This window comes from Lepidochelys kempii, chromosome 2 (genome assembly GCF_965140285.1).
Source record: "Lepidochelys kempii isolate rLepKem1 chromosome 2, rLepKem1.hap1, whole genome shotgun sequence".
Taxonomy (NCBI): domain Eukaryota; kingdom Metazoa; phylum Chordata; order Testudines; family Cheloniidae; genus Lepidochelys; species Lepidochelys kempii.
This window is the reverse complement of record NC_136381.1, coordinates 1,680,032-1,695,812: the sequence shown is the minus strand read 5'-3', so window position 1 is coordinate 1,695,812 and position 15,781 is coordinate 1,680,032. Positions and strand designations below refer to the sequence as shown.

Below are 15,781 nucleotides of genomic sequence, written 5' to 3'. Positions count from 1 at the left end.
GTGAGGGTCCCAGGGACGAAGCCCCTCGCCCTGCCTGTGGCCCAGATCCCTGTGCAGACCCAGGAGGGGTGGGGCTGGCTGGTTGTTGGGGACACCAGCTGCGAGACCCTGTTGTGGGGTGATTGTGTCTCTTTGGGACAGGATCCAGGCCCTGCTCCTGTAACTCCCAAGGGTTTGAATTTGAATCCAAGGAACCAATCAGTGGAGAGGGAAATGGTCAGTGAAAATGCAGATGACCTGGCTGGCAGCAGGGAGGAGCCGCTAGTCTCAGGCTACCTGCCTGTCGGTAACCAGACCCCTGGGGCTCCCCGCCCCCTTGAGCACCGAAGAGGGGGCTCATGCTGGCTCTGATGCTGTGAGGAAAGCAGCAAGCTCGCTGCCTGCCCCCACTGGGACAGCAAGGGCAGTGCTGAGCAAGGGGGGAGATAAGACCCCAGCTGAGTTGGGGGAGACACAGGCAGGGCAGGGGATCTGTGGGGAGTGGCAAGGTGCTGGGTAAGGAAAGTCTGGATGAGCCCAGGCAGCCTTGTGAGCTGATGGCTTTGTCTAGTCAGCAGGGTGGGAAGGCGAGGAGAGTGGAAGATGAGTGTCCCTGGACCTTACCTGTTAGCTGGGGGGAGAATTGGGACAGTGAAGGAAACGTGCCTGTGTCTGTCAGGGGTATTGACTTGCCTATGGAGGGAGCTACCCTGGTCTCCAAACAGTTGTCTGTGACCAGCCCTGTGTGCTGGGACAAGGGGAATGAGATCCCAAGCTGTGTGTCTGGTAAAGGAGAAAGCGTGTCCGGCTCTTCTTTGTCTGTGGAGCGACAGAAGGGGCCTTTCAGCCTGTGATGGTTGAGGGTCGTGCAGTTGTCTCAGAGCTGGTTCTGGATTCAGCTAACGCCCAGGAAGGGAAGGGCCCTAAGTTTGTGTCTGCTCGGGAGAATGGCCCTGTAACTAGGTCACATCCAGTTAGTGTCTATGTAAAATCCCAGAGCCCAGACAATTCTGGTGCTTGTATTTTGCCTGTTGCTAGTGTGTTGTTGGGAAAGGGTGGAGCAACTTTGTCTAATCAGGGTGAGATCCTAGCCAGGGCACAAGGAGAGCATGAAGGTGTGTGATTGTGTTACCTACTGAGGGAGTGGAAACCTGTAGCAAGAAGGAAAAGATTCCTGAACTTGTATGTGGCAAAGGGAAGGAGAATGCTTCTGACCTTTTATCTAGGAAGTCTGTCAGTTTGCCTGAAAGGGGATTGTGTAGGAATCCGCCGGATGGGCCAGAGGTAATTCTGGATGTAAGGGAGACCCAGAAAGAGTCTGTTGTTGCTCAGGAAAGTGTTCCTCTAGAGCAAGCCCTCGGTAAAGAGGGTAAGAGCAGAATTTCTGTGAGGGGTGAATTGTTACATAGAAAAGCCCTAGGGAAAGGAATCCTCATGGAGTCTTTGCAAGCAGTTTACTGCAACTGAAGGGTGTGAAAGTGATTTAATCAAGAAAGTTTCAGTTCCTAACAGCCAGAACTTTTCTGTTGTGAATGGATCCACTGACTTTCCTGTTGAAAGATCCAGTGTGGATAGCTTTGAGAAGGTCTCAGATGAAGTGAAAGCTGTTTAACTTTCTTAACAGTCCTATAACCAAGTGGCTGTGTTTGGCCAGCTTGTTGGGGAGAAGACCCAATCCCAGTTTGACCCCTGGGGTTTTGGGGTGGCCAAAGGGCACAGGCCGCATAAACCTTCCCACATGCGGCCTGCGAGCGCTATTGACCACCCCCGACCTAAGGGAGGGCATGAAACTGGAAGGGCAGACGTGGTTGTCTGGCTCACTGCCCCCCAAAATGGACCCAGCTGAGGGGTCCTGTTCTCTGCACCTATAAGCTCTGTTTTAGACCATGTTCCTGTCGTTTAATAAACCTCTGTTTTCCTGGCTGGCTGAGAGTCACATCTGACTGCGGAGTTGGGGGGCAGGACTCTCTGGCTTCCCCAGGAGCCCCGCCTGAGCGGACTCGCTGTGGGAAGCGCACGGAGGGGCAGAGGATGCTGAATGCTCCAAGGTCAGACCCAGGAAGGTGGAAGCTGGGTGAGCTGTGTATCCTGCAGACAGGCTGCTCCCAGAGAGGAGACTTCCCCAGAGTCCTGACTGGCTTCACGGGGAGCAGTTCCAGAGCATCGCCCAGGGACTCCGTGACACCCCAGGGCCGTGAGATCCACGCAAAGCCCCCACAGTGACTGCGGTATGGGCAGGATCTGGGCAGAGTCCCTGACAGGCCGTGCTGGCTGGCCTGGCAGGAGCGTCTGCCTCTCACCTGAGTAGCTGGTTTTGGGCGTTCCAGACCTTCACCGACCCATCCCTGCTGGCCGATGCAAAGAGCTTCAGCGTGGGACAGCAGCACAGGCCTACAGGGCAGGAAAGAGCTGCCATTAAACAGGGAGCGCCCCCCCCCAGCCTGGGGCTGGCCCCCCATGCAGCATGCCCTGGGGGGAGTAGAAGCGCCATGAACTGGCTATACCCCATGGGGCACCAACAGTCCCTTGTCCCACCCAGGCAGGGCACGGCCCACAGGACACAGTGTGACACTGCCAGACCAGGTGCCAACTCCTGCCAAGGTCCCCTTGTCTCAAGGGAACCCCGACAAATACGTCACTGGAACCAGCCTGGCCCACCTGAGTGTGAGCATCATTCAGACAGGGATCATCAGAATGTGATTCGTGCTTAGACTGTATGGAAAGCTGGTGAGTTCCTGTCGGCATTAATCTCACGGATGTGACGAAGTGGGACTCTTCTTAATGTTTCCTCTGAATAGTGTGGGGGTGCCTCAGTTTCCCCTAGGCAGTTCTTAAGTATCTAGGTGGTGGGGTAAGGGTGTATGATCATTGCAGAGCCCTAGAGGGCCGGTGTGTGCAGGAGTCTGGACACAGAGAATGGCCGACACCCTGTTTCCTGGCAACTGATGGCCTGGGCCCTTCCCCCCTGCGAGGTGAGAGCTAAAGGGTTGGAGAACAAAGGAATCAGGTGACCACCTGGCCCAGGAAAGGAACAAAGCCCAGAGGAGGAGGGGCTGGAGGGAGTTTCAGTTTGGGGCTGGCTGGGACATGGAGTGAAGGGCAGACGTGGTTGTCTGGCTCACTGCCCCCCAAAATGGACCCAGCTGAGGGGTCCCGTTCTCTGCACCTGCAAGCTCTGTTTTAGACCATGTTCCTGTCGTCTAATAAACCTTCTGTTTTACTGGCTGGCTGAGAGTCACGTCTGACTGCGGAGTTGGGGTGCAGGACCCTCTGGCTTCCCCAGGAGCCCCACCTGAGTGGACTCGCTGGGGGGAAGCGCACGGAGGGGCAGAGGATGCTGAATGCTCCGAGGTCAGACCCAGGAAGGTGGAAGCTGTGTGAGCTGTGTGTCCTGAAGACAGGCTGCTCACAGAAAGGCGACTGCCCCAGAGTCCTGACTGGCTTCATGGGGAGCAGTTCCAGAGCATCGCCCAGGGACTCCGTGACAACTGGTGGCAGCGGTGGGATGTACTGCACCCCGTGGATGGCACTTCCTGCAGTAAGTGACTGGGGAGCAGTAACACGAAGGGGGATTGCCGAGGACCAGGCATGCTGAAGGCTCAGAGAGGAGTGGTTTCGGGGGGCGGTTAACCCCTGGGAGTGTGTGACTAGCGAGAAGGACTGTGCAGTAATGGGGTCCCCCTAGGGACTGCAGTGAGCAGTCTCAGGGGCGGAGGAGCCTGCAGCTTGGCCCGGGGAGAGAGAAGGACTTTTGCAGTAACAGGGTTCCCCTGGGGATTGCAGTGAGCAGTCCAAGGGGCGGAGGAGTCTGCAGCTCGACCCTGGCAAAGAGGTGGTGACCTCGAGAAGGGCTGGCACACTAGGGGTTCTCCCTGGAAACCGTGGGGAGCTGAGAACACACGGGCCTGTGAGTCCACAACAACTTGGGAGGAGCGGAGTGATGGTCTGTCACCGTCTCCTTAAGAAGGACATTGTAACCCTGTGCAAAAAGAGAGGGTTGAGCGTTGGAAAGTTCACCAAAGCACAGTTAATCGTGCAGCTGGAGGAGGATGACCGCTCTAAGGAACAGATTCCTGACCCCCAATGGGGCTATAGCAGGATCTGGGAGGAGCTGGAGTGGTAGCCAGGCATCGCCAAGACTCCTGTCCCCGACCAGACGGGGGTCTTCACGATTGGGTGCCCCATCCGGGGATCGGAGACGGACGGGATTGGAGCTGAGTCCGAGAGAGCAAGAGGACCGTGGGAGACAGCGAGAGCCCGAGAAAGAGCTGCAGAAGCAGCAGCAGCATGAACTGGCGGTGGGGGAGCGGAGAGGCCTAGGGGACCTCCCCGGGGTGAGTGGGGATAGACCCCGGGGGGCCAGTTCCGCAGGGAACCTCGAGACTAAATTGCTGCCCCTGGTTAAGGAGGGGGGGATGTGGATGCCACCTCACTGCCTTTGAGCAGGCTGGCGATTTGAACCAAGGGGACCCTGCGGAAAAGCCCCGGTGTCTAGCTCCCTTGCTGGGTCCCAAGGCCATAGACTCCGTCATCCAGATGGTTGGAGATGTGGACAGGCTCCCACTCCTGGTCCCAACCTATATGTCTGTTTGGAGTCTCCTGGGGCCAGGCCCCTCGGATCTCCAGTGGGAGCAGAAGGTGATGGTCAATGGGGAGACATTCTTGGGGTGGCCAAAGGGCATGGGCTGCATAAACCTTCCCACATGCGGCCTGCGAGTGCTATCGACCACCCCTGACCTAAGGCAGGGCGTGAAACTGGAAGGGCCTGGTGTAACTCCTACCAAGGAAGGCTGGGGCATCCATGGGAACGTTGGTGGCTTCGAACTTCCCCAGGTCACCGGCTAAAGTGACCCCGCTCAGTTCGATCTCGAAGGGGGGAGAGATGTGACGAAGTGGGACTCTTCTTAATGTTTCCTCTGAATAGTGTGGGGGTGCCTCAGTTTCCCCTAGGCAGTTCTTAAGTATCTAGGTGGTGGGGTAAGGGTGTATGATCATTGCAGAGCCCTAGAGGGCCGGTGTGTGCAGGAGTCTGGACACAGAGAATGGCCGACACCCTGTTTCCTGGCAACTGATGGCCTGGGCCCTTCCCCCCTGCGAGGTGAGAGCTAAAGGGTTGGAGAACAAAGGAATCAGGTGACCACCTGGCCCAGGAAAGGAACAAAGCCCAGAGGAGGAGGGGCTGGAGGGAGTTTCAGTTTGGGGCTGGCTGGGACATGGAGTGAAGTGCAGACGTGGTTGTCTGGCTCACTGCCCCCCAAAATGGACCCAGCTGAGGGGTCCCGTTCTCTGCACCTGCAAGCTCTGTTTTAGACCATGTTCCTGTCGTCTAATAAACCTTCTGTTTTACTGGCTGGCTGAGAGTCACGTCTGACTGCGGAGTTGGGGTGCAGGACCTTCTGGCTTCCCCAGGAGCCCCACCTGAGTGGACTCGCTGGGGGGAAGCGCACGGAGGGGCAGAGGATGCTGAATGCTCCGAGGTCAGACCCAGGAAGGTGGAAGCCGGGTGAGCTGTGTGTCCTGAAGACAGGCTGCTCACAGAAAGGCGACTGCCCCAGAGTCCTGACTGGCTTCATGGGGAGCAGTTCCAGAGCATCGCCCAGGGACTCCGTGACAACGTATCACCTCTGTATCCCCCAGTGCAAGGGAATGTTTGAGCGTGAGCCTCTGTGACCGTGTAACTCACCAGGCAGGGCAGAGACATTAACCAGTGTGAAGTGCTGGCTTCAGCAGAAGGTGTTAAGTTCTGCCCCACACGAAAGGCCCATTGACACCAGAGGGACCATTGTGGGACAATAAAGAGGACACCAGATGTTTCTTGTTCTGCCCTCCTACTCCTAGCCCTAAAGATGTGTCCTGCAAGTGAATTCCTCCCGTCAGCTGAGTTGGCAGCTCAGAGCACATTGGGGGTGTGACGATGTGACGCAGCAGGGAGGGGGGAGTGTTGACCTGGGAATGTGCCCTGGGGATGGGAGACCTGAGAGCCTGTCACCTGAGCCAGGAGGGGGAGGGGGAGGTAACACCTCTGCCCAGGAATGTGAACAGAGGCTGCAGAAGGGAACCTGCTGGGGGGGTTTAGTTTCAGTTTGGGGCTGGGTGGAGGAACACAGGGAACCCCAGGGCTGGGGTCTAAGCTCCCTGCTCCCCCAGAAGGACTTGACTCAGGGGTCCTGGTTGTACCCACAAGCTCTGTTGTGGACTGTGTTCCTGTTGTCCAATAAACCTTCTGTTTTACTGGCTGGCTGAGAGTCTCAGTGAATCCCAGGAAGAGGGGTGCAGGGCCTGGACTCCCCCACACTCCGTGACAGGGGGAGGGGAATAAAAACCCCTGACAGGGAGGAACTGATTATCTCTATGCTGCTCAGGATCTGGGGGCAGGTTTCTAGGCATAAGCAAGAGATCCCCAGTGCTCAGCCCAGGCTAGCCCTTAGGACGTATAGTATAGTTTAGTATAGAAGCTTTTATTCCCTTTTGAAATTAAGATTGTAACTCATCTGCTTTAACCTTGTCAATAACGCTCGTTTCCTTTTCCTATGTAATCAAGCTTTAGACAGCTTGTTATAGGACAGGCTACAAGCGTGGGCTTTGCTGTGAGAGCTAAGGTGCAACTGTCACAGAGTCCCCGGGCGATGCTCTGGAACTGCTCCCCATGAAGCCAGGCAGGACTCTGGGGAAGTCTCCTCTCTGGGAGCAGCCTGTCTCCAGGGCACACAGCTCACACAGCTTCCACCTCCCTGGGTCTGACCTCGGAGCATTCAGCCTCCTCTGCCCCTCCGTGCGCTTCCCACAGCGAGTCCGCTCAGGCGGGGTCCTGGGGAAGCCAGAGGGTCCTGCCCCCCAACTCCGCAGTCAGACGTGACTCTCAGCCAGCCAGTAAAATAGAAGGTTTATTAGACGACAGGAACATGGTCTGACACAGAGCTTGTAGGTGCAGAGAACAGGACCCCTCAGCTGGGTCCATTTTGGGGGGGGCAGTGAGCCAGACAACCACATCTGCCCTTCACTCCATGTCTCCAGCCAGCCCCAAACTGAAACTCCTTCCAGCCCCTCTTCCTCTCGCTTTCCCCTTTCCTGGGCCAGGAGGTCACCTGATTCCTTTGTTCTCCAACCCTTCAGCTCTCACCTTGCAGGGGGGAAGGGCCCAGGCCATCAGTTGCCAGGACACAGGGTGTCAGCCATTCTCTGTGTGCAGACCCCTGCACACACCTGCCCTCTTGGGCTCTGCCATGATCATACACCCTTATCCCACCCCCTAGATACTTAAGAACTGCCTAGGGGAAACTGAGGCACCCCCACACTATTCAGAGGAAATATTAAGAACAGTCCCAGTTCGTCACAGGAACTGACCTGGGGTGAGTGACGGGTCCCTTGGGACAGGGAGTAACCTGCCTATTGCCGTATCCTTGGGGTAAGGGCCCAGCTATCACACAGGCAGCTCCCCTGGGTGGCAGGTCAGATGGGAGCACCAACAGGGCCTGTCTGTGACTCCCAGGTTAGGCTGTTGTAGGGCCTGAGGAGCTCACACCTGGTAACTGGTTGGTGAAATCGAATACAGAGCTCACAGCCAATGGGGGGTTGGTGCCGGGTTCCCAGCACTCTGCCCTGAGGCTGGCATGCACGCCCTGGGGTCATGGCAGGCAGCTTGACACACTGCTTCCCCACTGAGCATGTCCCCCCTTCCCAGGGCCAGACACTCCCTGGGGGTCACCTTTCCACCCCACCCCATCTGGGGCTGGGTACTCCCCATCAGGCACTGCTATCCCTCTGCTGGGGCTGGACACCTCCATGGAGCACCATTCCCCACCCCACACCCCAAGGCTGGACACTTGCTAGGGGGCACCGCTAACCCTCTGGATGCCCAGACCCACCTCTAGTCCCAGGCTCCTGCTCTGGGTGCCTACGCAGGCCCTGATGGGAGGAGCAGAAGCCGCTGGGCTGCAGGGCTCTTACCTGTGATCTCGTCCAGTGGGTCATCCTCGGGGCTGTGCTCCTGGCAGCTCTGGGCCAGCAGGTTGTACTGGACGATGCTGTAGGTGGCGGTCTCGGGGTCCTGGATGGCGGTGCCCAGCGTGGAGCCCAGTGGGCACATGTGCAGCACGGGGTGCTGGCAGGAGAAGCTCAGCAGCAGGGTCAGGCACTCGTCAATGTAGGGGAAGATGCGCCAGACTTTCACCGTGCGATCGCCACCTGCACCGGGCCAGGCAGAGGGACACTGCCAGGCTGCTCCCACTGGGCCCCACGCTGGGCTGCAGCAGGCCACAGCTCTGGCCTATGGCCTGGCTGGGGCAGTCGGCTCACAGGGGCCTTGCTGCAAACTCCCAGACTTCGCCTTTCAGGTGCCACCACCACGGAGCTTTTCATTAGTTTGATGAAACACGTGAAACGGATGGAAATGGGGGGACAATCCCTCAGCTCCTGCCCACCCCCGGTCACGGGGGAAACATCTGCCCTCCTCCCAGGATGGGGGGGAACACCTGACCCCCCCGGGGTTGGGGAATGGGGGAGTGCCCTGACTTCTGGGGATGGGGGAACGCCTTGCCTGCGCTTCCCCTCCCGCCCCCAGGATGGGGGAACACCCTGCCAGGCCATGCCCAAGGTCCATGGACTCTCCTGCTGACCCCTCTGCCCTGTGGTTCCCTCCCTCTTTAGCGACTGGGTTTTGTGAGCTCTGGGGCCAGGACTTCTCCAGCCCCCCGAGGACCTGGTCCCTGCCTCCTGGAGCCCCGTCCATGCCATCGCTGCACAGGGAGGGCTCTGCCCTCCAAGGGCTCCGTGGGGATCCCTGCCCCGGGCCGGCAGTCACTGGGGCTGCACAGGAAGCCCGGCTGCCGGGCGCTCAGTGCACTCACCAGCTGAGATGATACAGCTGTCGTGGGGGCAGGCAGCCAGCGCGGTCACCCTCTCTGAGCCATGAGCCTTCACCTGGTACTGAACGCGCCCGGTGAACCACTGAAGCACGCAGAGTGAGCCGTCCTCCTGCCCCAGAACTGGCAGGTACCTGCGGGCAACGCACATCACCCCTGGCATAGCCACAAACTACCACAGCACCACAACAGCGAACCCACCGGAGAGGCAGGGGCTGGAGTCACCAGGAGCTGCCCCCACCTGCGCTCCTGCCCCGCCCCCCCCTGCCCCCTGCTGGGACAGGATGGGGCTGGAGCTCCCTGCCCCAGCCAGTGCTCCTGCCCCGCTCCCCACAGCGCTCCCTGCTGGGAGCGACCAGGGCTGGGGTAGCCAGGAGCTCCCTGCCCCAGCCAGTGCTCCTGCCCCGCTCCCCACAGCGCTCCCTGCTGGGAGCGACCAGGGCTGGGGTAGCCAGGAGCTCCCTGCCCCAGCCAGTGCTCCTGCCCCGCTCCCCACAGCGCTCCCTGCTGGGAGCGACCAGGGCTGGGGTAGCCAGGAGCTCCCTGCCCCAGCCAGTGCTCCTGCCCCGCTCCCCACAGCGCTCCCTGCTGGGAGCGACCAGGGCTGGGGTAGCCAGGAGCTCCCTGCCCCAGCCAGTGCTCCTGCCCCGCTCCCCACAGCGCTCCCTGCTGGGAGCGACCAGGGCTGGGGTAGCCAGGAGCTCCCTGCCCCAGCCAGTGCTCCTGCCCCGCTCCCCACAGCGCTCCCTGCTGGGAGCGACCAGGGCTGGGGTAGCCAGGAGCTCCCTGCCCCAGCCAGTGCTCCTGCCCCGCTCCCCACAGCGCTCCCTGCTGGGAGCGACCAGGGCTGGGGTAGCCAGGAGCTCCCTGCCCCAGCCAGTGCTCCTGCCCCGCTCCCCACAGCGCTCCCTGCTGGGAGCGACCAGGGCTGGGGTAGCCAGGAGCTCCCTGCCCCAGCCAGTGCTCCTGCCCCGCTCCCCACAGCGCTCCCTGCTGGGAGCGACCAGGGCTGGGGTAGCCAGGAGCTCCCTGCCCCAGCCAGTGCTCCTGCCCCGCTCCCCACAGCGCTCCCTGCTGGGAGCGACCAGGGCTGGGGTAGCCAGGAGCTCCCTGCCCCAGCCAGTGCTCCTGCCCCGCTCCCCACAGCGCTCCCTGCTGGGAGCGACCAGGGCTGGGGTAGCCAGGAGCTCCCTGCCCCAGCCAGTGCTCCTGCCCCGCTCCCCACAGCGCTCCCTGCTGGGAGCGACCAGGACTGGGGTAGCCAGGAGCTCCCTGCCCCAGCCAGTGCTCCTGCCCCGCTCCCCACAGCGTCCTCTGCTGAGCACTCCCTGCCCCGTTCCCCACAACACCCCATCTCTGAGGGGCCAGGGTGGGGAGCGGAGCTGGGTCTAATCCTTACCTGTTTTTGTCCTGCAGCTTTAGCGGGAGATGTGTCCAGGACTTCTTGTCCCCTTTCTGCTCCATGATCTCCCGCCACTGGGCATAGGCCTTCTCGGGGTCCACGAGGTGGCTGTAGAGGAGCAGGCAGCGGGGCCGCGCCGACTCGCTCCAGGGCACCACAGTCTTCTTGACGCTCATGGGGTTGACAGCGGTGTTCACCCTCAGGAGCTGGCCCAGCTCCAGCAGCACAAAGAGGGTCTCCTTGGGCAGGCAGTAGGCCACCTCCACGGCCTGGCAGGGCCTGTCCAGCAGCAGCGTGGAGAGGATGCGGCCGGTGTGCGCGGCCACGAGCCGCACGGTGGAGTCCTGGCAGGCGCACGCAACTCGCACCGGGAAGCTGCCCACGGCGCTCAGGTCGACGGTACAGAGGCGCGTCACGGCGGCACCCAGCCGGGTGTGCAGGGAATAGAGCTGGTTGACCTTCCAAAGGTCCATGGTGGAGCCAGACAGCGAGACCACGTACCCCCCCTCCGGGTGCGTCTGCAGCTGCTCCACCACCTCGGCCACCTGCACTTCGTCCACCTGGTCAATGGTCTGCAGGTTCCAGGTGCGAATGGTGCCGTCCTGGGAGGCAGAGAGGATGAAGGGCCCCTGCGGGTAGATGGTCACAGCGGTCACAGGCCCTGCCGGAGAGGAAGGGAAGGAAGGCAGAGTCAGAGCAATGCCCAGGCTGCCCACGGGGGGCACTGCCAGTCTGAGGGGCAGTTTTGCTCCCAGACAGGAGTCCCCAGTCGAGGGCCACATGGGAGCCAAGGAGCACGCTTAGTGTGAGGGCAGTCTCCTCCCCCATCTCCAGGGCCGGGCAGTGGGCAGCCAGCAGGGACCCAGGTGTCAGGTGCAGCCCCAGGGCAGCAGAGGCTCTCCCTGCAAGGCAGGGGCCCGTGGCAGGGACCAGCAGCTTCAGACAGCGCCCCACTCTGCCCCCCAGCTGGGGAGGGTGCTCGTGGCAGACTGGGCTCAGCCCCCGGCCCTCACCGGTGTGTCCCACGAAGATTGTCTGGATCAGCCACTTCTTGTCCCAGACCTTGATGGTGGTGTCGCGGGAGGCGGTCACCACACACCCCCCCGCCTCGCAATAGGCGATGTCAGTGATGGCCCTGGGAGAGAGGCAGCCATGAGTGCTCCTGCTGGCTCCGGTGCCCCACCCCTCCCAGGGCGCCGCAGGGTGCTGGGCACCAGGCAGGGTCACCCCATGACTGCACAAGCCCTGGGGCACATGGCAAGTCGCACTGGTGGCTGGGCCTGGGGGCACAGACCTGGGGGCCAGGCAGGGCTTTCTCAGCTGCAGTGTCTACGAAACTCCAGCCCCACCACCCAGGGATGGGCAGGGAGGGCTCACAGAGGGTCCCACAGCCTGCCCCAGCCCAGGCAGAGGCAGCAGCTGCCAGCGCAGCCCTCGACCCAGCAGCGCATGGGCCCGTCTCACTTTACAAACATAGAGACGAGAGCAGCCTCTGAACGTGAGCGTCAGAGAGACCAGAGGTCCCCGCATGCACTGAGGAGTCCTGGCGGTGACACACAGAACTGGCCAGTCCCATCTGTCCACACGCCCATGCCAACGCTGGGCACAGCTAGCGAGGGAGGGGAACCCGGAACCCACCCAGTGCCTCCTGCCCCTCCCCTCCCCTCCCCATGGAGCAGGAGCCCAGGGCCCAGGCCCTCCTACAAGAGCGTGAAGTTCCTTAGGGTGGAAAGCCGGCGCTCTTTCTTCACTGGGACACCTGAGGCTGGCAGGGCAGCGCCCCACTCCCTAGAGCAGCTGTCACCTGTTGTGAAGGTCCCTCTGGAAGGTCAGTAGCTCCCCCTGGGAGAGGTTGAAGACAGCAACCCCGGTGCCGCAGGCAGCAAAGCATGTCTGGGGGATGCCGGTGTCCAGGGCCAGCCGGCTGAAGGTGTCGCGAGGGGACAGGCCCTGCTGCACGGTGGCCTGGCACTGCAGCTGGCGGAATCCATAGCGGAAGGCCCAGACGGACAGGCTGCCCGCTCCAGCTGTCACCACCTGATTGAGCTCTGGGCCGTAGTGGCAGCAACGGATGCCATGCGGAGCCAGCACCTTGGAGAGGACCTCGAAGTCAGGGCTCAGCACCTGCAGGCTTCCCTGGTCCCAGGCCACGTACTTGTTGACCTGGGTGGCGTAGAGCAAGCCCGCGATGGGCTCCGGGGCCTGGGTGCTGTGGCTGAACCAGCCGTCCTCCTTGTGCAGGTGCAGCTGGTTCTCCGCGTCCAGGACCACGAAGAGGCTGGCGCTGCTGTTGTGGGCAACGCGGCGCACGGGCTGCGGGAAGCTGAGGTGACGCAGGTGCTGGAGACCGTGGGTCAGCTGAGCAGCCTTCAGCTCTTCCTTCTTCATCTGCCAGGAGGAGGAGGAGGAGGAGGAGTCACGCGACGCCACGATCCACTGCCCTCACCGCGCTGCTCAGCAGGTAACTCGGCATAGGGCAGGGCTGGCCCCCAGGTACCACTCGGGGCCCGCAGGTCCCAGCATGTCCTGCTGCAACCCGAGTCAAGTGGAGCGGTGCAAGCTGGTGCTTGACGGCTCCACGGGGAGGGTGGCTGCGTGCGAGGCACACTGACGGGGCACCTGAATGCTGCGGGTGATGTCTGGGTATCAGATGGTTTCAGGCACCTCCTGTCACATGCCGACTGCGGGAGAGCAGACACTGATGGAGCCAGCAGGAGAAACCTCCAGGGAATGGCCTGTAGGGGACGGTCAGCCCCGGCTCCGGGTGGGGAGGGACAGGGCAAAGCTAGCCTGGCTCGGCAAGAAGCTATGTGGGGATAGGGAAGCGTGGGGCCCTAGTGAGAGACCTCTGGGTTCAGCTGCTGCTCGGGCACGGCTCCACGGGGCTCCAGAGAAGGCTGGCGTTTGGGTCTGGTAGAACGAGCTGAGCAAGGATCCCGATGGATGCGCTGCCGGTGGGCTGGCGTGGTGATGTGACCGTGGCCTGGCCGGGGAGGGGCAGCAGCCACCACGGTCAGGCCATGCTCATCACCGCCCTCTCCTGCGTCTAAAGGGACACCAGGCCTCGGGCAGCTCCTTCCTTCCCCCACCACATACCTTCTCCATAGTGGCCTGGATGCCCGCCCGGAGCAAGGCCCAGAGCCGGCGGGCGCTCTTCAGCTGGGTCTCCTCCTCCCTCGCCGCCGGCAGGGGGCTCAGGTGACACATGGCGCTGGGAGTGGCGGCCACCCCTGTCGAGGTCGCTGCTGTGGAAAGAGAGGCTGGGAAACCTCCTCCCCATTCATTCACCCCCACTTGGTGCCCATGCAGCCCCTATCCCCCAGTACAGTGCTTGCGTTCCCCCGCTGTCCCTCGGCCTCGCACCATGCCCAAACCCTGCTCTCACCGCTACCGAGAGAGGGCCAAGGCCCAGGGAAGACTCCCGGCAACAGCTGGGAAGAGGCGTGTACAGGGGACATTTGACCCGTGGCAGCAGGAAGGCGGCACAAACACACCTGCCCCCGTCCTGGGCACAGAGGAGGCCCCGGTTCAGAGGGACCCAGCTCTGTGCCGGGAGGTTGCTTAGCAGCTGTGTACAGAGGGGGCATTGGCTGCATCCTCCTCTGGCATCGTCTTGGGCATGGACAGCGCCGGCAGAGGCAGCCGCCTGGTCTCGGAGGAGGCATGCTGGGGGGCAGGGCAGCCAAAGGCCCAGTGGGTGACGGGGGGCACGGGGAGGAGGTGGAGGCGAGGGCAGCCATGGGGCAACTTACAGCCACTGTCCTGCGATTCCCATTGCTCCGCCGTGGCGGAAAGCAGCATCTCCTCAGGTCAGGCTGTCCGCGCCTCAGCCCCCCGCAGGTGGCTCTGCTAGGCCAGGGGCAACTCGGCCACCCACAGGGCTCTGAGGGGCAAGAGGGAACCCATTGCTGAGCTCAGGATAGTCCCTCCTGCCGAGAGGTGGCACTGGCAACCCCCGTCCCCCAGATAAGCCCCTCCCCAGCTCACCTGAGGGGCCCTGGCAGATCAGCATCTCCCCACCTCCCCGCTGTTCACTCGCCAGGATCAGGGGCGCTGGGTCCCCTCTAACCCACCTGCCCCGGCGCAGTCCAGGCTCCGGCTCCCTGCCTGGCAGCCCCTTCCTGCCAGGGATGCTCAGAGCGGGACAACTGGAGCCTCCTGCCCACTGTACCCCCCATCTTCCACAGATGCCACCCCCCGGGCCTGACAACCAAGCTGCCCCCCAACACCCCGCCTGCCGCCTGACAGACCCCACAGTCACCAACCCCCCCAGGCCAGACGCCCGAGCTCCCCCCACAGCCCCCGCCGGTGCCACCCCCCCCCCAGGCCAGACGCCCGAGCTCCCTCCACAGCCCCCGCCGGTGCCACCCCCCCAGGCCAGACGCCCGAGCTCCCCCCACAGCCCCCGCCGGTGCCAACCCCCCAGGCCAGACGCCCGAGCTCCCCCCACAGCCCCCGCCGGTGCCACCCCCCCCCAGGCCAGACGCCCGAGCTCCCCCCACAGCCCCCGCCGGTGCCACCCCCCCCAGGCCAGACGCCCGAGCTCCCCCCACAGCCCCTGCCGGTGCCACCCCCCCCCAGGCCAGACGCCCGAGCTCCCCCCACAGCCCCCGCCGGTGCCAACCCCCCAGGCCAGACGCCCGAGCTCCCCCCACAGCCCCCGCCGGTGCCACCCCCCCCCAGGCCAGACGCCCGAGCTCCCCCCACAGCCCCCGCCGGTGCCACCCCCCCCAGGCCAGACGCCCGAGCTCCCCCCACAGCCCCTGCCGGTGCCACCCCCCCCCAGGCCAGACGCCCGAGCTCCCCCCACAGCCCCCGCCGGTGCCACCCGCCCCCCAGGCCAGACGGCCAAACCCCTCAGCAGTCAGGCCTCTCTAGCTGGACCCTGCCAGGCCGCAGGCCCAGGAAAGGCCAATGCCACCCACCCTGCACCGGCGGGCAGAGAGCGCCCAGTGCTGGGGAAAGGCAGGTCGCCGTGGAGACGGTTCTGTTTACGGCTGCAGGATTTGCGGGCACTGACAGGCTGGGCGAGAGCAGTGCCCGCGGGGGCTCGGGTGTCTGGCCGGGGGGGCGGGGGGGTCAGTGCCCGCGGGGGCTCGGGTGTCTGGCCGGGGGGGCGGGGGGGGGTCAGTGCCCGCGGGGGCTCGGGTGTCTGGCCGGGGGGGCGGGTCAGTGCCCGCGGGGGCTCGGGTGTCTGGCCGGGGGGGCGGGGGGGGGGTCAGTGCCCGCGGGGGCTCGGGTGTCTGGCCGGGGGGGCGGGGGGGGTCAGTGCCCGCGGGGGCTCGGGTGTCTGGCCGGGGGGGCGGAGGGGGGGTCAGTGCCCGCGGGGGCTCGGGTGTCTGGCCGGGGGGGGGTCAGTGCCCGTGGGGGCTCGGGTGTCTGGCCGGGGGGGCGGGGGGGGTCAGTGCCCGCGGGGGCTCGGGTGTCTGGCCGGGGGGGTCAGTGCCCGCGGGGGCTCGGGTGTCTGGCCGGGGGGGGGTCAGTGCCCGTGGGGGCTCGGGTGTCTGGCCTCGGGGGCGGGGGGGGTCAGTGCCCGCGG

General features: G+C 63.4%; 1 protein-coding gene across 1 annotated transcript in view; it reads right to left on the bottom strand.

Annotated features, from left to right (window-relative positions):
- The window catches only part of WDR97 (WD repeat domain 97), a 74,039-nt gene extending 60,590 nt beyond the window's left edge, over positions 1-13,449 (bottom strand). Inside the window, exons 1-7 of the mRNA XM_078851919.1 lie at positions 13,339-13,449; positions 12,047-12,630; positions 11,256-11,377; positions 10,240-10,903; positions 8,826-8,974; positions 7,927-8,163; positions 2,280-2,370 (exon numbers count right to left, since the gene is read on the bottom strand). Of these exons, the coding sequence (XP_078708045.1) occupies positions 2,280-2,370; positions 7,927-8,163; positions 8,826-8,974; positions 10,240-10,903; positions 11,256-11,377; positions 12,047-12,630; positions 13,339-13,449 (1,958 nt within the window). The remainder of the gene's footprint in view (positions 1-2,279; positions 2,371-7,926; positions 8,164-8,825; positions 8,975-10,239; positions 10,904-11,255; positions 11,378-12,046; positions 12,631-13,338) is intronic.
- Between the last annotated feature and the right edge of the window lie 2,332 nt (positions 13,450-15,781).